Source organism: Schistocerca cancellata, chromosome 3 (genome assembly GCF_023864275.1).
Source record: "Schistocerca cancellata isolate TAMUIC-IGC-003103 chromosome 3, iqSchCanc2.1, whole genome shotgun sequence".
In the NCBI taxonomy this organism is placed as follows: domain Eukaryota; kingdom Metazoa; phylum Arthropoda; class Insecta; order Orthoptera; family Acrididae; genus Schistocerca; species Schistocerca cancellata.
The window spans coordinates 61659561-61686274 of NC_064628.1; the positions used below are offsets into that span (position 1 = coordinate 61659561).

The following is a 26714-nucleotide window of genomic DNA, read 5'->3' on the forward strand; positions in this document are numbered from 1 at the left end:
TTAATCAAATAGCACAGCTTAAAAATGATAACAATGCATTATTTAAACAGTTGAGTGAGGGTAGGCAAACCAGTTCAATCCCTCCCACCCTAGATTCCTCAGCAGCAGCCTTGGTAACTCCTTTTTCAGGTAAACCTGGCAAAGACATAACAGCCTTTTTTGATGATTTAGTAGCAGCTGCAAAGTTAGGATCATGGTCAGATGAACAGCTCTTACAAATGGCAAAGTTAAGATTGCTAGGAGAGGCTAAAGCACACATATTATACCATGAAGAATTACGGAATGCTCCAACATTTGAGGAATTGAAGAAAGGATTGCTTAAACGTTTTCAAAAACAAAACAGCTGTAGATTTTATAGGGAAAAATTAAACACTATCACTCAGAGTCAAAATGAGTCGTCAGAAAGCTATGTAGATAGGATCAGAAAAGTTAATATTAACACCTATCAGTTGACAACTAGTGATGAAATAAATAAAGTTATTTTACAAGAGGCAGAAAATAGAGCTCTGGATATATTTTTACGTGGGTTGCCTGCTGAAATGTCCCGTCGTGTCAGGGCAGAGTTTCCTAAAAATTTAGCAGAAGCTGTATCTGTGGCGATGGCACTCGAAGAAATAGACATTGCCACCAGATACAAGGAGAAGCGAAATGTATTTTCAGCAGGAGTACGATGTTTTAGGTGCGATCGACAGGGACATATAGCAAAAAACTGCAGACAACCTAAATGCACTAATTGTCAAAGAATAGGTCACACATTCAAGGAATGCAGTTCTAAGAAAGTTTTTGGAAATAGAAATCAGTTAAACTCAAACGGGAATGTCGGAGCCACCGCCAGGCGTTCCCAATAAAATTTCATGCCATTAAGGCGAATGTGAAGCTGGAATGCTGGTTATCTGCTACCATACAGGATAAAGAGGCAAGGATACTGGTGGATACAGGCGCAAACGTATCAATAGTGAGTAATGAATGTATTGGAGAAAAGAAATATGACCCTCCAAGGTATAGATTGAGTGGAGTAGGAGGAGGTATAGTGAAGTCATTGGGATGTACATCACTGATTTTCTATATTCACGGTGTACAATTTCAAGAAGATGTAGAAGTGGTAACAAAGGTAACTGACGGGTACGACGCAATCCTAGGGTTGGATTTCCTGAATAAACATCACGCTAAAATCGACCTCAGACAGCAAACTGTAGAACTTAGTGGAATAGTGTTTCAGCTAGGTGACATCGCTGCAAAGGGCCCACTGCTGCAAGATTTCCCCAACCGGAAGGCGAAATCAACTACATTGCGTGCAACGTCCTTGAAGGTTGATTCGCGGGATCAGATACCATCTGGCTCAGGAAAACTTTTCTGGATGACCATTGACCCCGAGGTACCTACAGATACAATATGTCTAATAGAGCCACTAAAGGAAAATGAGGAATTAGATGTATCACATTGTTTTGTACGTAGGAGTGTTGTACGGGTTCAAGACGTTGAGGGAGAAAGAAAAGTACCAGTACATATTGACAATTTCAGAGTGGAGAACAAAGAGCTGCATAAGGGAATATTAGTAGCTACAGTCAGGACTTTTGAAGAAGAAGATTTCATTTGCTCAGATATTACTGATGGTCAGAAACCAGACGCCTATAAAACTGCATTATGTCAGAAGATTGAGCATTTGAAAGGAAATGACAGAGACACGATAGAAGCAGTTTTAGTTGAGTTCCAAGATTTATTTAATGCAGAAGATCCATTGCCAGCAACAGACATCACACAGCATAGGATCCCAACAGGAAATAGCCCCCCAGTTTATAGGAAGCCTTATAGAGTTGCGCATCACTTACAGCCAGTACTGGATGAATTTATAGAACAGCATCTAAAAGATGGAATTATAGAATATTCTGATTCGCCTTATAATTCAAATATCGTAATTATTCCAAAGAAGTCTCCCAACGGTACGAAACGATATAGATTTTGTTGTGACTACAGACACCTTAACAAACAAACTATCTCAGATGTTTATCCTCTTCCAAACATTACAGATATCATTGACAGTTTGGGTAACAGTAAATACTTTTCAACAATCGATTTACATAGCGGATATCATCAATTGGAAGTTGCACCTGAAGATAGGCATAAAACAGCATTTTCTACCCCTGGAGGCCACTGGCAATTTAAAAGAATGCCTTTCGGTTTGAAAAATGCACCAGCAACTTTCCAAAGACTACTCGATGGAGTATTGCGAGGACTCAAAACTCAGCAATGTTGTGTATATCTGGATGATATTATTGTATTCTCCAAAGACATTAATGAACATGCTGTGCATCTGCGTAACGTTTTTCAGAGACTTAGAAAAGCTAAATTAAAATTAAATATGGAAAAATGTAGTTTTGCATTGACAGAGGTTACATACCTAGGGCATGTCATTAGTGAAAAAGGAATTCAAACAAATCCTCGATTAATTTCGGCAGTTAAGGACTTCCCAACTCCACAACGCATTAAGGAAGTACAAAGTTTCATTGGTCTCGCATCGTATTACCGAAAATATGTTCAAAATTTTGCTGAAATTGCCCGACCCTTAACCCAATTATTGAAAAAGGGTGCAAATTTTCATTGGTCTGAACATTGTGAATCAGCATTTCAAACCCTTAAAGATAAGTTAACACACAGTCCAGTATAAGCCTACCCAGATTATAATAAAGAATTTATTTTATCCTGTGACGCAAGTGGTCATTCAGTAGGAGTTGTTTTGAGTCAGAATATTAATGGCGCGGAACACCCCATAGCTTACGCTTCGAGACAACTAACAATGGCAGAAAGAAATTATTCCACAACGGAGAAAGAATTGTCAAGTGTTATTTATGGCATCAAATACTTTAAATGCTACTTGTATGGTAGGAAATTCATGGTTATTACAGACCACGCAGCTTTAAAATGGTTGCTTGGGTTAAAGGATCCATCTAGTCATCTCACCCATTGGACCCTATGTCTTTCTGAAATGGATTTCCAAGTTATCCATAAATCAGGCAAAAAACACACGAATGCAGATTGCGTAAGTCAGAAAATAGCACTTTTGGAAGCAACAGGCCGAGATACTGAGGACTGGAGAAAGGCACAAGATGAGGATACAGAATGCAAAAAATACGCAAATCAAATACAATTTTGCTTTGAAGATGGTGTATTATGCCGTAAAACAAAACTTGGACCATTAATGTTTGTTCCCCAACACCTTAGACAAGAAATAATGGCAGAGGCACACAACCATATCCTCGCAGGACACGGTGGACAGAGGACAACCGAAAGATGTGTAGCAGAGCGATTTTGGTGGCAAACCAGAAAGCAGGATGTGGCGCAGTACGTTCGCAATTGCATTGTGTGCGCACAATGAGCTGAACTTTCTCAATCAAAAATACCCTTACAGAGGCTCCCCGAGGCTTCATGTCCATTTCAAATCTGTGGACTGGATCTCTACGGGCCATATCATAAAACACCTGCTGGTAATAAGTATGTTCTTACAAATATAGATCACTTTTCACGCTATCTAGCTATGGTGAGTCTCCCAGATCAGCAAGCAAATACAGTTGCCCAAGCTTTAGTTAACAATTGGATACTTAAATTTGGCGTACCTGAAGCTATTATCACAGATCAGGGATCTAATTTTATGTCTGAATTAATGAAACAGCTATGCCACTTACTAAAAATACGTAAATTATGCACAACCCCATTATACCCTCAATGCAACAGACGCACAGAAAGAGTTCATCGGACAATTGGCAAGATGCTTAGTTATTATATTAACGAACAACATTCTAATTGGGATACGTATTTACCAATAATCGTGTCGGTATACAACGCCAAAACGCATGAAGCAACTGGCATGTCACCTTATGAAGTGGTCTATGGGAGAAAAATGCCGTCCCCTTTTGATGTAATAAGGAAGAAAAACGGAAAAGTCAGAGAAACAGTACAAGATTTCTGTTGAATGATGAAGGATGTGTGGAAAAAGGTTCAGAAATCTAATACAAAGGCTTTGGAACGACAGGCAAGATTAGGTAATGTCCAAGCTAAAAATCCAAATTAGAAAATCGGTCAGTGGGTGATGCTGTCAACCCCATACATTGCGAAAAGAAAAATGAAAAAATTTGTAACAAACTACAGAGGTCCTTATCAAATTATTGAGATCACGTCACCAGTCAACATTAAACTGCAACTGCCCACCCAAACTACCATTGTGCATGCAAGTCGTTTAAAACCTTTTAAGGGCACTCCAGATGTAATTCCTTCAACAATAGTGTCTGCTTTTCCGAAGGGTGGAGGAAGTTCCCAAAAAGGAAAAAGAGTGGCCACGCCAGCACAACATACAGACATGGCACCATACAATCTTCGACCAAGGGTGCGAATGTCCTAGTTGAATCTTAGTAGACTGTGGATAATATACAAATGTAAATAATTAATAAATGATAATGTTTTTTTTTTTTTTTTTAAAGTTGAAAGTACAAACACGTAGATCTTGTAGTTAACAATGTATTCCTTCTTTTCTTTGTTTTTGTTTTTACTAGCATTTCCTACACAAAACCTATCCTACCTCAATGACTCCCTTGACAGTTCCCTTCTGAAGTCATTGGATATGTTCATAAACTCACAGCAAGGCAAAATTGATGCCAATGTTATGGTGCAACATGACTTAAAATTAAAACACAGAACTAAAATTATAATGCTAGGAACGGGTATATCTGGAACCTTTGTGTTGGTGTTTCTGCTTTGTACAGTTTTCTTTTATTTAAGACGAAAATATAAGTCAAATAATAATAGACCACTTCATCAAATCCCTGTTTACTGGATACCACACTCTTAACTGGTGTGCTTCAGCGGTTACTTTTGAGCATTAGTGTATTAATGTTGTTTATGGTACTTCAGTCTTTACTAAACAGTCTTATGTTAAAGTAAACAATACTGTAGAATAGATATTCTTGCATTAATATAGGGTAGATTAAACAGGTGTTGCTATGTAACTTTCTAAGTGAATAATCTATTTTTGTTTATTCATTGTCATCAAGATTTGTTACACTTATTATGACCATTTATGTGTGAACTATGTGATTCATGAGCATACAGCGCTTTTGTAAAGTGATAAAGTATTTTCAACATACTTAATGTGAAAAGTGTGTAATCTTCTAAGTCGAGAGTTTTCATTGCTTGTGTTAGTGCTTTTGCCGTGTGAAAATTGGAGGAATGTTGAGTGGTAAATTCGCGGGTGAATTTCTCCGAAGGGTGTAGGAATGTTGAGTGGTACTTAAGTAAATAAATTAGTGAAATCAAAGTGAAGTAGAAATTAGAATATAAATGAAAAACTTGGTTTAGTCTCGAGAGTTACATACTGGCAAACAGCGGGCAGAACAGCAGAACAGAAGAGACAATGACGGTGAAGTCAGCAAGTTACACATAAGCGGGCGCTGTCGATTCAGCCGTCAGGGCATCGCCCGACTGGCTCACATGTTTCTTAGTTGACACATGTGATCAAAGGCCCTCGCCTACATTCCAAGAGCCAATGACCGACATTAAGAAGATTCTTCGAGAAGCTTCTCAACGTGACAGAAGAGGCAATGACCATGAAGTCGTTCACCTCCAGTAAACTGAAGTGAATAAATACGTGAGACGCAGTGGGCCCGAGAGACGAGAGACAAAGAAGACAAAGAAGTGAAGAAGCGTAGCAGTAGTTTTCAGTCAGTTTCGGTGCTGAAGACCGGCATGCAAGAAGAGACTGCATCATGCACAGACGCATCTAGTCCGCCGCTGTAATGGAATAGCAAGCAGCAGCCGCGGCGCCAGAAGACAGATGTTAAAAGGTATTTGAAGTCGGATTTTTACATGCCCGGGTGACGTGTGAGGATGGGAAGGAGACAGCCTCACAACAGCAGTCACCTGTGAGCTGGGATGAAGATCTGACAGCCAAAGACTGGCAAGTGGGAGTCCGTTGTTCGAGTCCGGGACACTGGCCTTCCCCCGCCGCACCGCTCCGCTGGCCGACGCACAACTCACATGGGGTCGCTTAGAGAAGAGAAACACTGGGACGCCACATCCAAGATATCACCATCCGATGCACGACTTCGCTCGCAATAATTAAACGGGCCACCTCGCGCTGCGCGTCTCCAGCCAGCTTGGTGAGACGGCGACACGAGATACACACCGCTACGTGTAATCAGACGCCGCCACTGCCGCAGCAGAAGGCTTCGCAAACGACACAGCTGCCGCTCTCCAAGCCAGTACAATCCAGTAAGAAAACCGTTGTACAAAACTTGTAATAAAAGTTATCTTATGTAAAAATGCTGTTTCATTCTACCTCATACCCGAGCCAAGGAAGAACCCACTCTGCCTACATGTTGTTAAGAGAGAAAAATTAATTTATCTAGTATTTTCACCCTGACATAATGCTTTAGAATGCTCATCCTGACTATTGACTTGCATCAAAAGAGAAAATCCAGTTACATTTAGTATCACAACTGTTACACTGGCCATTGTGTTTGGATTATGAGGAAGGCCTCTTGGCTGAAAGCTGTAATGTATAGCAGTTGTTTAGTTGTGCCTGTCTGCCACTCAACATCTCCTCGGTATGGTGAGAAGCAATCTATCCTTTCCATAATACTGATGTTATTCTTTCAGTCATGTCAGTTTTTGCTGTTAATTATGACACACACAGCGCATGTTTCAAAAAATAATATAGAAGTAGTTTCCATAATTAGTTATGTGAATAGCTGAGCTCCTACATGTAAATGGTTTTAGCGTAATTTATGGAAGCAGACTACAATGGCTGCTTCTGTCTTTAAACAAATAACTTGACTTACTCTGTGAAGGCTTTTCAATACAATAGATGGTATGGAACACAACATGTAAGTGAATGATTTAAGAACAATAATTACTATTTTCATCTGATACCAACAGGTAAATTCTGCTTGCTTGAATTTTCATTATAAGAAGCTATCTGAAATTAAGAGTCAAACTATTTGCTGTGATCTTACAAATAATCTGGGCTGCTTCTGACATGGTCCAATTTGGGCCCTTGAATAGAAGAATAAAATCTTTTGTCAACTGTATACAGCTACCGGAATACTTGGTTCAAGCAAAGTTTCGAGACTGACTTAAATACGATATTCCATAACAATAATTATCTATAATAGTTTTAAGAAGCAAATCCATTGTAACTCCAACTGCATTTCAGTTCATTCAGTTGTTTAATTTAAAATCTGATAATGTGGTTTTGAAGAGAAAGCTGATTCATCATGATGAGCATAACTTGTCAAATGGCTTTTGCTATGGCTCTCATAGTTTTTATTCTCATAAGGGATTCTCTTCAGAGAAAGACATAAATGGTAGTACAACCAAAGTACTAGAAGACATAAATGAAAATTTTATGGCATTATGCTCTTAATAGGAAACAGAAGCCATACTGACAAGCTACACAATAGGAATAAAACTAAATTTGGAATATGAGAACAGAAAATTTGATGCGCCACAACACTCCACATCAGGACCTCAATTACTCATACTATACATCAATGACTTTCCCATAACTTTGAAGTGTTGTTGAAAAACTATAGTCTGTGATGACGACAATAGAATATTGTAATAATAAAAAGCCCAAACCTGAACATACCTGACACAGGTGGCAGGACAACAGGACTTCATTTGGTTCACAGCAAAAAGTGGAGTCAACACACTGATAAACTAAAAAGATGTTCAGCAGCAAGTATATTGCATTTTGAAACATATCTCACAGTGCTGACACAAAGAAAAATATGCCATCTTCTTTTGCATGCTATCACTTTCCTTTTTCTTATAGAATTATCATCTAAAAGTACATTAAATAAAGTACATATTCAGCATAATAGACAGAAGGAGAATTTGTAAAGTAACTAACATCGTGAACAAGCCTTTATTAAACTCTCAGAATTCTTACACTAATTTCCTAGGACTTTTGTTGCTTGATGGTATTTATTTGTAATAATAAACATCAGTTTCAGATGAACCATGATCTGACCAGCTACAATGTAGACACAAAAGCAATTTTTCATGTATATTTTATCTCCTTAACTGGGGGCTGGAGTGGTGTCCAGCATTCTTGTGTTCAGCTTCAATAAACTCTCATCAGATACAAAGAAAGAAATTACAAAACCAAATGAACTGGCAAGAAATTTAAAAACATTTCTTATTTGGCAATCCCTTAAATTATCTATCTAGATTCAAGGACTGAATATTCCTTTTACTTGCACAACAAACTGCAATGTTCATTTTAAACAGGCATCTATTGTTACATCATATAGGTAACTGTAGTTATTTGATAAAGATAAGCATGTCCTTGAAAATATTAAGCCAGCAGAAAGAAAGAAATTGCAGCTATTTAATTAAGGGAACAGCAGACTGTTTTATAGAAACAGCTTTCTTACTTATTTTACTTTTTCAAATTTAGCTTCAGTGAGTACAAAAAGTCGACAGGAGTTCAACAGTATGTATTATTACAGAAAATATTTAATGAGCTTTTATGGGCAAGTTAATTATAATCCTGTTTTTGTTACCATGCATTTATTATATATACATTGTACTTAAGTTTGATTTAATGTAACAGTAAATGCAGCTAGAGCACATATGTAACATCTGTCTTAGTGTGTCTTCCTATAAAACTGTATGCTGCACCCCATACTCAGCTGAAAATTATCAGCTTGAGTCCATGGGAAAAGAATAAATGGATAAATTAAATTGAAGAAAGGCACAATAAAAGCACTGTTGGAAAGTAAGCTTTTGGCCAACAAGGCCTTTGTCAAAAGGAGACAACATACAGACACATACAAACTCATTCAAACACAACTAACACAGAATGAGATTTTCACTCTGCAGCAGAGTGTGCACTGATATGAAACTTCCTGGCAGATTAAAACTGTGTGCCCGACCGAGACTCGAACTCGGGACCTTTGCCTTTCGCGGGCAAGTGCTCTACCATCTGAGCTACCGAAGCACGACTCACACCCAGTACTCACAGCTTTACTTCTGCCAGTATCTCGTCTCCTACCTTCCAAACTTTACAGAAGCTCTCCTGCGAACCTTGCAGAACTAGCACTCCTGAAAGAAAGGATATAGCGGAGACATGGCTTAGCCACAGCCTGGGGGATGTTTCCAGAATGAGATTTTCACTCTGCAGCAGAGTGTGCGCTGATATGAAACTTCCTGGAAGATTAAAACTGTGTGCCCGACCGAGACTCGAACTCGGGACCTTTGCCTTTCGCGGGCAAGTGCTCTACCAAGCACTTGCCTGCGAAAGGCAAAGGCCCCGAGTTCAAGTCTCGGTCGGGCACACAATTTTAATCTGCCAGGAAGTTTCACAACTAACACACATACTATGACAGTCTCTGGCAGCTAGAGCCAGACTGCAAACAGCAGGGCATTACGGGAGAGGCAACTGGATGGCAGTAAGGAGGAGGCTGGGGTGGGGAGGAGGAGGGACAGTGGGAGAGGGGACACGGATGGTAAAATGCTGCTGGGAGAATGCAGGAACAAGGTGGAGAGTGGGGCACCTAGGTGCAGTTGGGAGGCGGGGGAGGGGGGATAATAGGAAAGGAGAGAAGTAAAAAAAACTGGGTGTGTTGGTGGAATAGAGGGCTCTGGAAGGCTCTGTAGTGCCGAAGTGGGAACAGGGAAGGGGCTGGATGTGTAAGGACAATGACTAACACTACCTCTCATTGTGCATTGAAACAAGAAATGTCCTACCCATTATCCTTCCCACTCCTCCCACAGTGGTATTCTGCTGCTCACCGAACCTACACAATATCCTTGTCCATCCCTACACAATCTCTGCTCCCAGCCCCTTGCCTCATGGCTCATATCCCTGTAATACAACTAGATGCAAGTCCTGTATCATACATTCTCCCACCAACACCCACTCCATTCCTATCACAAATGTCACCTATCCCCTCAAAAGCAGGGCTACCTGTGGATCCAGTTATGTGATCTACAAGCTAAGCTGCAACCACTGTGCTGCATTTTACATGGGCTTGAGAGACAATAAGCTGACTGTCTGCATGAATGGCTACTGACAAATTGTGGCCAGGGAACAACTGTACCACCCTGCTGCTGAGCATGCCACCCAACACAATGTCCTTCATTTCAATGACTGCTTTACAGCCTGTGCCATCTGGATCCTTCTCACCAACACCAGCATTTCTGAATTCTGTAGGTGGGAACTCTCCCTGCAATATATCCTATGTTCCTGTAATCCTCCTGGCCTTAACCTACATCCAGCCCCTGCCCTGTTCTTATTCCAGCACTACACAGCCCTCTATTCCACCAACACACTTGGTCTTTTTACTTCTCTACTTTTCAGCTTTCCCCCTTCTCTCCCCCTCCCTTTATCTAACCCCCAACTGTACCTTGCAGTCCCACTCTCCACTTTGTGACTGCACACTCCTGGCAGCACTTTACCGTCCCCAGCTCCTACTCTGATATCCCTCCCCCTTGCCACCACAGCCTCCTCCTTACCCTCACCCAGTTGCCACTCCCACAATGCCCTGCTGTTTGCATTCTCGCTATAGCTGCCAGAAACTGCGGTCATTTGTGCATTAGTTGCATGTGCATGAGTTTGCTCATGTGTGTATGTTGTCTACTTTTGACAAAGGCCTTATGGGCTGAAAGCTAGCTTTCTGACAGTCTTTTTGCTGTGCCTTTCCGCAACTCAGTATCTCTGCTGTATGGTGAGAAGCAATTATCCTTTTCATATATTGTTACATCCCATCCTGGGTTTCTCATTGTTTGTAATAGTTTGTGGAATATAGGACACATCAAAGACAGAAAACATTGATTATCAGTTATTTCCTAAAGAGCAACCAGTTTGATTAGACTTTCTAACACCATTGATTATAAAGAAGAATATATGGTGTAATTACTTGGTCACATACTAGTTTTGTTGTATGAATTCATATTTCAGTGTCACAAGCTGATTCTTGGACTTTAATTTCTGTACAAATTTTCTCAGTTCATCTTCTGTGACTGGTTCAGAAACATAATTTTCTTGATATCTTAGTAACCCTCTTCTTTGAACTATTTCTTTCCAATGTTAAGTGCTCTACTGTGTTTATATAACTATTACTGAGTATGTTTGCTATTTCTCTTCCATCCATAACCACTGCATTGTTTATTTTCATTGACCTGATCTATGTTTCCCTGTTTGATATATCTTTTTCCTTTCTTTCAGAATTAATTACATTTGAATCTTCCTTTATCTTGTTTTCTGTGTTCATTATAGTGCTGTTAATTTAATTTTGCATTTGCATCTCTTATTATTGTACTGTACCATACAGCTTTTGTGATATTTTATAGTTCTCAGCTATGCCCATTCATTATTCTAACATTTCAATGGTAGTCCACTGTATTTGGTCCTACAGCTTTTCTTGTGTGCTTCTTTAGAAGAATGCTTTCATTAAAATGACATTTAATTCTTGTAGTAAATGCATCATACTTTTAATTTACATGCCGCACAAACAAACAAAAAGGAGCAGATTATTTTAAAGTAACCAATTTCCGATAATTGTGTATGAGCTTTATTTATAGTTCAGATATAAGTTGTATTCAATGGCTAACCTTTGCTTTTATATACTCTTAGTGGTAGTGATAGTCTATGTTAATGTGCAATAAACTTTGTCCTACGACCCTGAATATGTCTTCAGGAAAGGGCCTACAGGACACAATTTATGAAAAATTTAATAAATCTATTAATTTTTGTTAACTGTCATCCACAGTTCTACAGTATTTCAGAAAGTACAACATACTACACCTGGAATGTTACTGAATTTATTTATTTACAATCATGACTTCATCATTTTTGTACTTCCCATGTGACAACTTACTATGAAGTGCATCTTTGGCAGTCAATAGCTGTTATGAGGATGTCATCCTCATATCAATGATATTTACATATTTCACAACATATTAATAAGAAAAAAAACAAGATATCTTGGGAGATTGTAGTGCTTCATATAATAAATAATGTAATATTCTTACTACATATGTTGAGTGTCTGATAAGCTAGTTTTAAGGGTTGAAGTGCCCTTTCAGATTCATGAGGAGTCCCACTGTTCATGGTATACAGGTCCTCTCTGTTACAAATGAAAATACTTGTTGTTATGATTAAAAGCAATATGATCATGGCAAAAATAAGATACTAGTAGGAAGAACATGCCATATATTTAATTCAACAGAGAAAGAGTCAGCACTTTTAAAGTGGCAAATATGCTGTTACTTTTAATTTTTTAAGTTTAGCATGAGGAAGCGCAAATAGTTTACAGTAGTTTAACAACAGATAATTATTAATATAGTCTCTAACAGCTGCTTCTGTTTTTAATGTACATATGGAACTTAATCAGTGAATGGATGAATGACTGAATAGAAACACAACAGTGAAATTGCATACTGTTATGTAATTGTTAGAGTTCAAATAAATTATGAGAATGCAAATGGATCTTTGGGTCTGACACTTTACATAACTGGCACCTTCCGTTTTGCTGCCTGATTCAAGGTCACGGCAACTGCTCTACTTTGGTTTACAAAGATTCATCACAGTGAATATGACAGTTCACTGATTGTGAAACATCTGAAATTATGGAATGATATTTAAAACTGTGATTTGTCAGTTATGTGTGGTGTGCTTTCTTCTAATATGAACATAAAGACTGCTTCTCTGTGTCAAACGATATGGGCAATAGGGACACTGGAACTGTGGTTCCTTACCACATTCATGGCGAAAATGACGAATCATATTTGATTTATATTTGTAAATTTTGTCACAAGCTGGACACTGGAACTCATCTTGGTTAAGTGGCTTTTCTGCACTGTGTTGAATAAATTGCTCAGTGTCTTCCAGAGGATAACTGTCAGCAAATGATGTCCACTCAGATGAGTTATCTGGAAAAGCAAAGTGAAAAATACTGCTCTCATCCTCAAATACTCATATCATATCACTCTTAAATAAAAGTCTGCTATAATTACATTTCAACAATTATTACTGCAACAGTATTATGGATTCTATGGCAGCTTCAAGGAACTGGTGACTACTGGCACACATGGCATAGTAACAGATTAAGAACCCAGTGATTGAAAAATGAAAACAAACCTCAACAATTCTAGATACACTCTTATGCTAACTGAAGAACACAAGAGATTCAGTGCAAAAGAAGGAATAGCATTTTATGTGGAATGAGGAGCAAATGAGATTAATGAACAGCTCTTTGACTGCTGTGCCACAATACTGGAACAAGAAACACACAAGTTAGTAATTCTGTCTTAAGTTTCATAAAACAGCCAGTGACAGTTTTAATAAGGTCATGCACACCCAACCAAAGAATCATTGTTTTCTGTCAGACAGTATCGATCAAGAGCACCAAAAGATGTTGATGTCCAATTTCAGATTATTTGCCATAGTAAAATTCTCTATAACAGTTGAAGGACAGGACTGACAGTCACTGACAGTTTGTGTTTAGACCCAACAACCTGCAACGATTCAAGTGTAAAGCCAACAGTCAATGGTTTATCTGAACACGATGGTCAAATGTTGATGATGGAATATTCTGACCAGCTAGGTACAGATTATAGAACAAAAGTATTGTATTGAAGAATCATAAATGATGGTTTTGTCACAGCATTTAGAGATAAATTATAGGAAGTATACTTGGAAGAAATTTATAAAGCAGACAGTGTAAATGAAAAATTTCACTCTTTCTTAAATGTATTCTTACAGTACTTTGAGTACTGGAAAAGCAAAGTGAAAAATACTGCTCTCATCCTCAAATACTCATATCATATCACTCTTAAATAAAAGTCTGCTATAATTACATTTCAACAATTATTACTGCAACAGTATTATGGATTCTATGGCAGCTTCAAGGAACTGGTGACTACTGGCACACATGGCATAGTAACAGATTAAGAACCCAGTGATTGAAAAATGAAAACAAACCTCAACAATTCTAGATACACTCTTATGCTAACTGAAGAACACAAGAGATTCAGTGCAAAAGAAGGAATAGCATTTTATGTGGAATGAGGAGCAAATGAGATTAATGAACAGCTCTTTGACTGCTGTGCCACAATACTGGAACAAGAAACACACAAGTTAGTAATTCTGTCTTAAGTTTCATAAAACAGCCAGTGACAGTTTTAATAAGGTCATGCACACCCAACCAAAGAATCATTGTTTTCTGTCAGACAGTATCGATCAAGAGCACCAAAAGATGTTGATGTCCAATTTCAGATTATTTGCCATAGTAAAATTCTCTATAACAGTTGAAGGACAGGACTGACAGTCACTGACAGTTTGTGTTTAGACCCAACAACCTGCAACGATTCAAGTGTAAAGCCAACAGTCAATGGTTTATCTGAACACGATGGTCAAATGTTGATGATGGAATATTCTGACCAGCTAGGTACAGATTATAGAACAAAAGTATTGTATTGAAGAATCATAAATGATGGTTTTGTCACAGCATTTAGAGATAAATTATAGGAAGTATACTTGGAAGAAATTTATAAAGCAGACAGTGTAAATGAAAAATTTCACTCTTTCTTAAATGTATTCTTACAGTACTTTGAGTCATGTTTTCATCTAAAACATACAAAAGTAAAACAAACAGCATCAAGGATTATGGATGGGTAGCTCCTGGGAGTAAAATACATTGTGCTAGGAAAGAAAGAGCTTCACCTAATTTCGAGGACAAGCTGCAGCCCCAAGTTTAAACTACATTACCGCTAGTATTGTAAAATCAATCAAACTGCTATTAAAAAGTGATATACATGCACTAAGTGCCAAAAAATAAAACATTCTAACAATAAGGTAAAATATTTTAGAATAAAATCAAACAAAAAAATCCCATCAAAAATAGTCATCAATATTAAACTTGAGTTCCCAGATCATTAACAAGTAATAATTCCACTGGTTATAGTAGTGTTTCTAGCAGAACATTGAAAGTTATGCTGAATTGATAGGATTATCCTTTAGCATTCTTTGAAATCAGTCAATGACTTGGGGCATTTTTTCTGACACACTTAATTATGCTGTAGTAGCACTTGTATATAAAACCAGAGAGATACACAAACCACTGTTAATTACAAACCTATTTCATCTTCCAATCTTTCCAAAACTGGCCTGTGATAAAATACTGACTTGTTTGATTGAACAGAACTTGTTAATTATCTCTCACTTTGGATTTTGTAAAGCATTGTTCTTGGTGAGAACAATAGGCTACAAGACTGCCTAAAGAAAATTCCAGCTAAAAAAGAAAAATTATCCTGTTGGTATACTTTGTGACCTTGCCAAAGCCTTTGGTTGTGTGAATGATAAAATTCTACATCGCTAACTGTACAGTGTCTCATATTCATGGACCTAGTATGGATGAAATCTTACCATCAACAGAAGAAACAAGGGATCTCACTGACAGACTATGTTACAGGCATGAAACTAACCTGAACTGGGAAGAATATGGGGTCCCAGAGTAACTGGTACAGGGCTCACTCTTATTCTTAGGCTACATAAATGAAGTTACAATGACTTTAAAGGCTGGTTGAAAAACTGCAATTGTTTCTGAATACACAATCTTGGTAATCATGAGTTAACATGGTACTGGAGAATCCTGAGTGGAATACAAACAATGGAAAGGGTAATGGTAACCACTCACCTTGTATGTGAGGTAGTAAGTGTTTCATACACATTTTAACAAAGATGAAAATATTGAGAATTTTTTGAATCATGCCCTTCTTCAGAACTAATTACAAATTGACTATAAAGTCCAACTACCTAATGTATTTACAGTGTCTATTACTAAAGGACAATGTAGCCATGGTTTTGGAAGTACTTGATGGTATTATCCTTCTTACAGTTGTAGCAAGAGTTTATCATATATGGGATGGGGTTACAGTATAGTAGCTGTGAAAAACGCCATAAGATTTGCCTAGGTAGCTCAGACGGTAAGGAGATTACATTTGAAAGACACATGTCTAGGTTGAAGTCTGAGGTTAACGGAAATGTCCAATTCCACCCATCTGCTTTGACCAATGACGTCACCAATATGGAGGAAACAACCATTCACAACAACTCTCATATTGTGACTATGACATCATTACATAAACGTGACAACAAACACAAAAATAGATCGAAAAACCATCACATTCATATTCCTCCAAAAATATAATGAAACTAATGGGACAAGCTAGGGAAACTGGGGGTTTATGGGTGGGGAAAACTAAAAATAAACAGACACCTCTAAACCAAATGACAAAAATGATAAAATAAAATGACAACATCATTCCCAAAATCAACTAAAAACAATATCCACTGGAATCGAACACTTCCCTTGACCTATACAGGTCAACAGAAATTACCGATACCAAATCATGAAACTCAAAACTACAACCATGTCCACAATCACCACTACTCAAAAACTACATCAAACCAACAAAATTGGAATCTTACATTCAAATTTGAAGAGGTGTTTCCAAAAGCACAAAGAGTTATTACAGAACAAAACAAATTATGACTGGATGACCAATTGGATAAGGAAGTCCTCCATAAACCTTAAATACCTCAACAGCATAAAAAACAAACAAAATTATCCTGCATTTAGAAACTGTCACCACACATACAAAAAGATATACAGAAAAGTGTTACTAACAGAAAAAAGTTCCAAAATGATTAAAAGGCAGGAAATAAAACCAAAGCAACCTGGAAAATAAGGGAGGCTAGTGTATACGCAATTTCAGCCTCATGGTACCATAGTACATGATCTCGAAAATCTAGCAAACTTTACACATCAGTGCATCAGCAATATAGACACCTACTGCAACAATAGTTTTATAAAGCCCAGCCTATACAAACACTGTACAGTATACTAAACGCAGTGATGCTGCAACCCTGTGGAAGAACTCAGCAGTGTCGTGCGCAACCTATAAATTAAAACCTTAGCAGATATAGATGAAGTACCTGTGTGCTTGCTGAAGGACTTTGTGGATTCCTTAGTGCGTGTCATAAATGAATCCTTCATTGTTGCAGGTCACTTCCCACTGACACTAAAGAATGCAAAAATCCTGTCTCTACATAAGAAAGATGACCCAGAAACCATAGAAAACTATAGACCCATCTCTTTACTCTTATCATTTTCAACATTAATAGAAATCAAATAAAAATAGACTCATGGGGCACATAACGAAGTTCAATATTCTGTGTAAGTATCAGTTTGGTTTCAGATCTGGTAAAAACACAGCATCAGTTATCTCTCAATTTATAAATGTTGTTCTGGAAACAGTAGAGAAATGAGATCATATAACACGTATCTTCCTCGTCTTTACCAAAGCTTCTGATGCTCACAATTCTGCTAAGTAAACTGGAGGCACTAGGAATAAAGGGGGTAGCAAATAAGCAATTTCATTCATACCTGAAAAACAGAGCACAATGGATGGAGATCACTCAAACTAACTCCAGTCATACCTTAAAACAATTTTCTCCACCAGAATACATAAATATTGGAATCCCCCAAGGAATGTGCTAATACTTTTCTTGATATATACCATAAATTTTCACCAACATGCCAAAAATAGTGAAACAGTATCGTTTACTGATGACACTAACATACCAGTCAGTGATGAGTGATGAGTTACCAAGTGTACTATATACAAAAACCAAATAAACACCCAGGCACATATGCATGTGGATATAAAACAACAAATGAACCAACCGTAAGGGTAAAAAAAAGAGTATTGGTTTCCACATAAGCAGAAAACCCAACCATAACTTTACAAGTTAAAGATGAGCTCATGGAATGTGTATCATGAACAAAGTTCTGCTGAAACCCTATTGAAAACTGAAGTGTGCTGAATAATACACAGTTTTCTGTACAATCCCTAATGAAGTCTTATCTAAGGGCACATAATTTTTCCACCTAATAGTCGCTGAATGAATCTTGCAGTTTCTTCTGAATGAGTTAATATTATTAACAACAAATCCCGTGATGGAATATATAAGGGTCAGTAAATGAAAATGAGACAGATGGAAAGAAACCTAAGTAAACTGCTCACTGTTTCAAAAGTAGTCAACATACTTGTTGACACATTTATCCCACTGTGAGGCAAAACAGTCAATGCTATTGTGGAAAAATGTTTGTGAAAGCCTGAAAAACTATGACTGTAGCTGGGTGTGCATCTCTTCGTCCGAAGAACATAAATTGATGGCCACAAATGTCTTTCTTCTGGGCTTATTTACCCACATGTTGCCAAAGTTGTTTCAACTACACTGCAGAAGTTTTGCTGGGAAGCCATTACACATCCTCCATACAGTCCTGATCTCTCCCCAAGCAATTTCCACTTTTTGGATCCCTGGAGAAAGACATTTGTGCCTGTAGATTTGCTGCAGATGAAGGTGTGCATGCCTAGGTACAATCGTGGTTCCACAGGCAACTGCAAACATTTTTCCATGAAGGTTTCAACTGTCTTGTCTCATGGTGGGATAAATGCATTAACAATTATGGCAACTACTCTTGACATAATAAACAGTTTACTTAGGTTTTTCCCTCTGTCTCATTTTCAGGTGAATGCCCCTTATATGTACAAGGATGGCAAAGTTAGACACCTGTGACAGTGGCCAACACAAAGTTCATGAACTGCAAACATAGATCAGTTGGACAGTCCATTTCTGGGCTAAGAATATTATTGATGAGTTGCTCCAAAATATGACAAGACAGGAAAGGAAGGAATATTAGGGATTAATGTCCCATTGACAATGAGGGTATTAGAGATAGAGCACAAGCTCAGATTGTTTCAAGGATGGGGAAAGAATCATCCTGGGATATGCCTGGAGTGATTTAGGGAACTCACAGAAAACCTAAATCAGGATGGCTGCACGCAAATTTGAACCATCATCCTTCTGATGGCTTGTCACTGCACCACCTCACTCAGTGACAACACTGGAGATAATAGAGTGAAAGTAAACAAAATAAACAAGATTTTTTTGTTTCAGTGTCAGAGACAGGAGAGATATTTGTCATACTGAAGATAGTAGCATTCATTTTCTGCACAAGTATTTGACAGTGGTGATTCCAATAATGTCTTCCATCCACCCTAAGTACTAAGAATTTATAATGGTTGAATTCACTGACTGTTCAACCACCACCAGACAATGGAATTTTCCTTTTACAGAGTTTTATGCCAAAAAGTATATGCACTGCATTTTTATACAATCAAGAATTAATCTGTTCTCTGAAAGCCATGTCATAATGTTACTAACTACCCTATTAGCTACATGATGTATATTATGTTCAATTTCTTTCACAATAATACTTGTGTCATCTGCAAAGAGAACAATTTCTGCGTCATTCGTCATGTTAAGTGGCAGACCATTGACACACTCTAAGAAGAGGGAAAAAATGGACCCAAAACAGAAATCTGTGACACTCTTCACTTTACATGAGCCCAGTCTCTTCTCTGTTTGTTTCTCTTTTCTCTTTGTTGACACTGGAGGATAACCTTTTGCTTCCTACTTCCCAGATGTGAAGTGGAACCAATGTTTCAACTTAGGCAAAAGTATTGTATGGTATACAATCAAATTGTTTTTGTTAAATTAAAGAAATGCTTACCATCTTAATTTATCATTTAGACCTGTTAGTGTCTCACAAACAAGAGAAGAACTAGCATTTTCTGTAGATACTACATTCCTGAAGCCAAACTGAGAATCAACAGCAAATTGTGTTCTGCAATGAGCCTCTACTCTCCTACTCATTGCTTTCTCAAAAAGTTTTGAAGGCACTGGCACCAAAGAAATTGGCCAGTGTTTGTATATGTTACCTCTTGATTCATTTTACAAAGTGGTGTCACAAATCAGTGTTTCTGTCTATCAAGAAACTTATAACACCTGAAACACACATTGCACAGGTGACTGAGTATGGAGCTATTGTTTGGTGCACTGATCTTCATCATACCTATGGGAGTCTTCATTCTTTAATGGTGTAATAATTGATTCAATTTTGTTTTCCTTGTTTCCTGTAGCTGTATGATGTAGTTGTTCGGAACAGCAAGTTTCAAGAGTTCTACATATTTACCTGTATCATTAAAATTTTGATTAAATATGCTGACTATTGACAACAAGTGATTTTACACAACTACAGTGTGTCACTAACAGTTTAATTCTTACACAGGATGGATGTAAATTGTTGTGCATTCACATTCTACCCTGACACCTCATTCACAACTGACCAAATAGTTTCATTATTGTTCTGTGAGATTCCTAGTCTCTTGGCGTAATGCAATGTTATAGCCTATCAGATGACATTCCTCAGCACTTTACTTCTGTTATCAGGCTCCGACTGTCTTTCATGTTATGATATACTTCCCATTTCCTTCTACATGATATTATAATGCCATTAATTATCAAAATTGGTTACTTACTGCATATGTGCCTGCACCTTTTTAATGGGAAAGAGCTATTTCCTTCCTCCTCCTCAGTGCAATCTTCCACTCCCAGTTCACTCCTCCACTTTATTGTGTGACATACAACTCTCTCTGCCTGTACCTGGGTGAATCCACCAGTGCTTAAATCCACATCCCATGGCATTTTCTCCCTCTGCCCCCAGCCTCCTTGCCCCCTTCAGCTGTCAGCCACCATTCCCACCACCAAGCCATCGCCCAACTCATTTTTCCTCTCTTCCAATCAATTCGATACAACCCCTCACATAGTTATGTTGGAGTGCCTGTATAATGCAGCTGACTGGGACAGTGCAGCCATGTTTGTGTTCTGCATTACTTAGCTCTGAAGAAGGATGTTGTCCAAAAGCTTAGAAAACTTTACAGTCTTGTTTATGTGCTTATTGACAGCTCAGTGCCTCAACTTTACAGTGAGTTGTTACCTTTACAACATGCCTCAATTTTACAGTGAGTTCCTACCTTTATTATATCCATTATCTATGCAAAAGAATGAAATGTCCAGTAGACAATAACAACAATAGGGAAAGGATAGGTTGCTAATCACCACATAGAGGAGGCCCTGAGTTGCAGCCAGGCACAATGATAAAGAGAGCTAAAATAATTACGCTTTCGGACAAAGTTCTTCTCCCAAAATAGAAAACACACACCCATTTACTCAAGTGCAACTCACACACACATGGCCACAATCTTCAGGTGCCCCATCACTTTTGGAAGAAGAACTTTGTCTGAAAACTTAATTATCTTAGCAGTATTTTTCACCGTGCCTCTCTGTGACTCAGCACATTCTCTATGTGGCAACTAGCAATTTATTCTCTCCATTTTATCATTATCTATTTACATTAGTTAAGCTATATTTATGTCTCTACTAGCAAGGAACAACTGTCTGAAATAAAGTATGGCTGATACCATCTGTTATTAATGTGTCATACTGTTTACATTTTCATGTAGAACTGAACTGAACTCTATTGTTTTGTTTCATTTACTTGTTGCTCTTATACATTAGGAGTGAACACACACACACACACACACACACACACACACACACACACAGAGAGAGAGAGAGAGAGAGAGAGAGAGAGAGAGAGCTCTTGGTTTCACTCTGTGTAAGAAATTAAGTCACTTGGATGATCTCAAATTCATATCTGTATATTTGCAGCAGTTCACAATATGGAAGCTCAAGTTCTTAAGGTAAAGTTACTAATAAATGGCTGACTCCATAGTTATATTACAGCACTTGTATCAGCAACAACAATTTCCCATTATCCTGCAATTATTTAAAAATATGGAATGTTGCCGTCATGTCTCTGAATGATATGTTGTCTTAAGCTGCTTTGCTGTGTGGTTCTTTGAGGGCAGTATGGACACTGGAATTGAGGAGGTTGGCTATACTCATTTCTCAGGTGTTGCTTCAAATTACACAGCTTCTTGTACACTTTCAGGCAATCTGGACACTGGTAACTTAATACAAAATTGCTGTTTTTTGTTGTTTATTCATTTCTGCAATAAAATCAGTCAAACATTGGTAACAGTTTATGAACAAACTCACAGACAGAATTCATGCAACATTATTTCACTAAAAAGAAGATATATATGATGAGAAATAGAAATAAATATTAATAAATCTTAGTACTAAATGCACTAAAAACAGAATCTAAAAAAGGGTCTAAAATCATTGTATTGAGTAACCTACCAGTAATATATGTAGCAAATTAAAATTAGTAAATATTAAGAGGGCAGCAAATGTGACAGTCTCACATTTTAAAGGGAAGTACATTTAAATAGAACACAAACAAAAATTCCTGACATTTCATTGCCAACTGCGGGCAACATCTTCTGATGTGAGTCAACAATTGGCTTCCAGGCGGTGGAGGTCCCATTTATATAGATCATGTAGATGGCGCCACCATACATCATGTGGGGCTGACTGTAAGTCTATCTCTGACTATTGTCATTATTCTCAATTGAAGGTAATCGATTGTCACATCATTGGTGCAAAGTCAACCATCATATCTTGCCTAACTTTAAACCTTTCTGTTTGGTATTAAAATTATTGTGGTGTTTCTGAATCTATATAGCTTCCCTATACATACTTGCATAATAATGTGATGTCCTGGCTAGCATGCCTGTATCACTAAATTTTGTTTCATGATCACCGTCTTTAAAAACATGTTCCACTACAGCTGATTTGTTGGTATGTCCTAGTCGACAGTTCATTTTGGTTCAGTTAAGAGGGTACTGACACTTCTTTTCGTTGTTCCAATATAAACTTTCCCACAGCTACACAGAATTTTATACACCAGGAGTTGCTAAGGGGCATCGTGTGTCTTTCGCTGATCTTAAATACTCACTAACCTTCTTAGTGTGTCTAAAGATTGTGTCAACTTGAAACTTGGCCAGAACTTTCCCAATAATGTTTGTAATATTGCGGATGAATGGAAGAAAAGCTTTTCCAGCTGACGGTTGTTATTACTGAATGTGGTCAGACACTTTTCTTCTGGGATTAAGTGCTCAATCTATCTCATTGTCAGTATATCCATTTTTGTTAAAAGCAATTCGCAAATGATTTAGTTCATCTTGCAAATAAACTGGCTCACAGGACTTATTAGCTCTGTCCACCAACGTTTTAATGACACCTCTCTTCTGCTTGGGATGATGGTTCAAATCCTTTTGAATGTAACGGTCAGTGTTTGTATCTTTTCTATGCACTTTATGCCTTAAATTCCTATCTGCCCATTTGATTACTGATACATCCAGAATATTTAGTTGTCCATTGCTCTCTTTCTCCATAGTAAATTGTATCTTTGGATGAATATATTTAGGTGCACCAAGAAACCATACTATTCCTCTTCACCATGATTCCATGCCACAAAAGTGTCATCCACATACCGATACCACTTAAAAGGTCTTTTACTGGCAGACTGGAGTGCCTGCTGCTCAAAAAATTCCATGAATAGATTAGCAACAGCTGGACTCAGAGGGCTGCCCATGGTAACTCCTTCCGTTAGCTCGTAAAACTCATTATCATACTGAAAACCAGTCGTGGACAGACAATGTGGAAACAGAGCTACTATATCAGTGGGAAGCATATCAGCTATGTATGAAAGAGCTTTGTCAACAGGAACTATGGTAAACAGGGATACCACATCAAAACTTACAAGGATATCACACGGGCTGACAGTAATGTCCTTCAACTTTTCAATAAAGTGCACAGAATTTTTAATGTGATTATCAGTTTTACTAATATGCAGTTGTAGCAAGAAGGTGAGATGTCTAGTCAATGTTTGAGTATTCTGCCAATCTTTGCTGATATGTTCCTGACATATGCTATGATCGCTGTCGCAACCGGTTTGTCTTTGTCCTCAGAAGGCTGTGGTCTCAGCTTCTTCGGTCTTAAGGCCCATTTCATCTGCCGGTTTTTGTAACTGTTCATGCAGAACACAGCCTGCAAGTGTTGCAATTCAGCTGCTAGGCTGTCGCAGTCCGAGATTTTGCGTACTCTGTGCACCAGTGTGCTTAGAACATCCTCTCGCTGTGAAGGGGCATGACAGCTGGAGGCATACACGTACAAATCTGTATGTGTCAGCTTACTGTAGATGCTGTGTCCTAGTGTGCCATCTGGTCTTCGCTTGACGAGCACATCCAGAAATGGAAGCTGGTTGTTTTCTTCTACCTCCATCATGAACTTGATATTTTGGTGCAACAAGTTCAGATGCTGCAGAAAGTCTTGGAGGCGTTGTCGTCCATGCGGCCAGATTATGAATGTATCGTCTACAAGAAGGCTTGTCTTCTTCTTCAAAAGCCTCCATAAACATATTGGTCACTACTGTTGATAGCGGACAGCTCATCGCTAACCCATTAGTTTGTTCGTAGTAGTTCCGATCGAACAGAAAGTATGTGACATAAGTACGAATTCGAAAACTTTTGTTACTGTTGGTCCGAATTTTTCTCCTTTGAGGCTTAGGGAGTCTCTTAGAGGTACCCTAGTAAACAGTGATACCACATCCAAGCTCACCATGATGTCTTCTTGGCCCAATCGGAAGTTCTGGAGCTGCTGGACAAAATGCGCGGAGTTTCTGATGTGGTGCTGACATTTGCCCACAAGGGGACTCAGCATTGACATCAGATGTTTTGCTAATTCATATGTTGGTGCTCCAATGTTGCTAAAATTGGGCGGAGAGGCAATCCATTCTTATGGACTTTAGGTAGTCCGTAAAGTCTAGGGGCTGCAGATGCTTGTGGACGAAGTTTCTTCATCGTCTTCTTATCTTCAAAGGTATGCTGGAGAAGCTCAATAGTCTTCCTTTTCACTCTATTGGTAGGATCGTCTTTGATTCTCCAGTAGGTTTTGTCTTCTAATAGGTCGTACAATTTTTGTTTGTATACATTACATGGTAGTAGGACTGTGCAATTTCCTTTATCTGCTGAGAGGACCACAGTCTCAGCATCTTCTCGGAGCCACTTCAGTGCTTTCCTCTCTTCCTTGTAGATGTTTGGCTTCAGTGGAGCCACCCTGGTGAGTACACAGCATGTTTCTGATCGTATTTCTTCTGCAGCATCACTTGGAAGTGCAAGAGCGGCCTGTTCCACCGCGCTGATGTATTGTCCTGTTGGTAATGTTGTCGGTGTTGGTGTGAAATTCAGCCCCTTTTTAGTATGTATAAGGTAGCATTGTCAATTACTTTCACTGGCTTGATTTGCTGCTATTATGTGCATTGTGTCCTGGCAAACCTGGAGTGATTTAATTGATGACATCTTTGACAGTCACAAGTCACGCATCCATGTGGTGCCTCAGCATATTGCTGCTTTTGGTCAGTCATGCATAATGTACAGACAGAAAATCTGAACCATCCAATTCTGTTCCTGCTCTCAAACCATGCCATACTTGGTCAGTGCTTACATACCACTGGTTATCCTTACCTTATTATTGAGCTGCTATGTTTCAACTATACGCATATCCCACACAATCTGAGTCTAATCTAAAAGTTTTTCTAACCTGTTACCTAAACTTTAACTACTTACAGTTCTCATTTTACTTTCTAAAAGTGAAACTTACAGTTACTTCAGTCTATTCTTAAGTCCTCTCAGCACACACAGTTCCCCACATCTAAACCAAGCACAGTTCCAACAGTGGTTCGTGTAATGACCTTTCTGATGGTAAATCCAACACGCTATTGGATGTGACTTAGTGCTTGAGGCAGAGTGCCCAGGTAAATTACACTTGGTCCATATTACTGAAATTAATGTTTTGAACCTCGGTCCCTTACTGAACACTACAGTGGTATCTAACACAGACAGAAACCAAAGGCTGTACATAATCCCGAGAGTGAAAATAAAAAGGTTGGGTTACTACTTACACCTCATGCTGTCCCTGTTGAATCACTGTTTCTAGTCTTCTGCCATCAGCATGCTGTATCTTTTGTTGGTTATTGTTATTCCATTAGTCTCCCAAATATTTCAGTTCCGACAGCAAATATGCAGGTTGCAGTGTAGAAGAAGGCCAGCCAGCAGTGTCTTCTACTTCTATGGTAGGCCACAGAATTCTGGGTGGTGCAGCAAATGCATTGCATGGATTCAAAGTCCAGACCAATAATGAAGAGTAGATGTGGGTGGCTGGCGCAGTGTTGGCTTCCAGGGCTGGGCAGACGTGCAGAGGTCCTTTGTTCGTGACTGGTGACTGCAGAGTTTATGGTGAAGACTCCCACTGACACAGCAAGCATTGTGCATGGCCCTGCCATGCTGAACATGATGTACTTAACCAGATCAGCAATTACATGCTTGTTCTTGGTGTTGAATTTGCAGAAGTGCAGTGTTTGTGGGCCACTGTGGAATAGGGCAATGACTGGTCTCTGGCATAACAGACAGAAGTCAGTAAAGCCATAGAGGCTTCTAAGGAGCTGGACCAAGGCCAGTCTTGCTGCTGCTGAGGGGTGCTAATAAAACATGGATGATGGCCGGCTGCTGCCGATGTCTGTGGCTTGGTTTTGGCACTGGTGATCTGACAACACAGAAGCTGATCATGCAGTTCAATGAACAGCGTGTGCCGTCTGGCTTCTGGGCTTTGACTTCTGCTTCAAATTCTACTGAAATTTGTCCCATTACAGTTACATTCTCATATGAAAGTATATATTTGTGTTGTAGGGCTTCTTCCATAAGTAGAGGATTAGATACACATGGTTAAGGAAAGAGGGTAAAATGTTCTGTGAAACAATCTGTGTAAAAGTAAGAAACAAAAA

At 38.5% G+C, this 26714-nt stretch overlaps 1 protein-coding gene across 1 annotated transcript in view; it reads right to left on the reverse strand.

Moving 5' to 3' along the window:
* The window catches only part of LOC126176086 (zinc finger protein 64-like), a gene marked incomplete at its 5' end in the record, with an annotated part of 43267 nt that extends 21299 nt beyond the window's left edge, over window positions 1-21968 (reverse strand). Inside the window, 5 exons of the mRNA XM_049923223.1 lie at window positions 12754-12927; window positions 13763-13770; window positions 16532-16640; window positions 17684-17860; window positions 21776-21968. Of these exons, the coding sequence (XP_049779180.1) occupies window positions 12754-12927; window positions 13763-13770; window positions 16532-16640; window positions 17684-17860; window positions 21776-21968 (661 nt within the window). The remainder of the gene's footprint in view (window positions 1-12753; window positions 12928-13762; window positions 13771-16531; window positions 16641-17683; window positions 17861-21775) is intronic.
* Between the last annotated feature and the right edge of the window lie 4746 nt (window positions 21969-26714).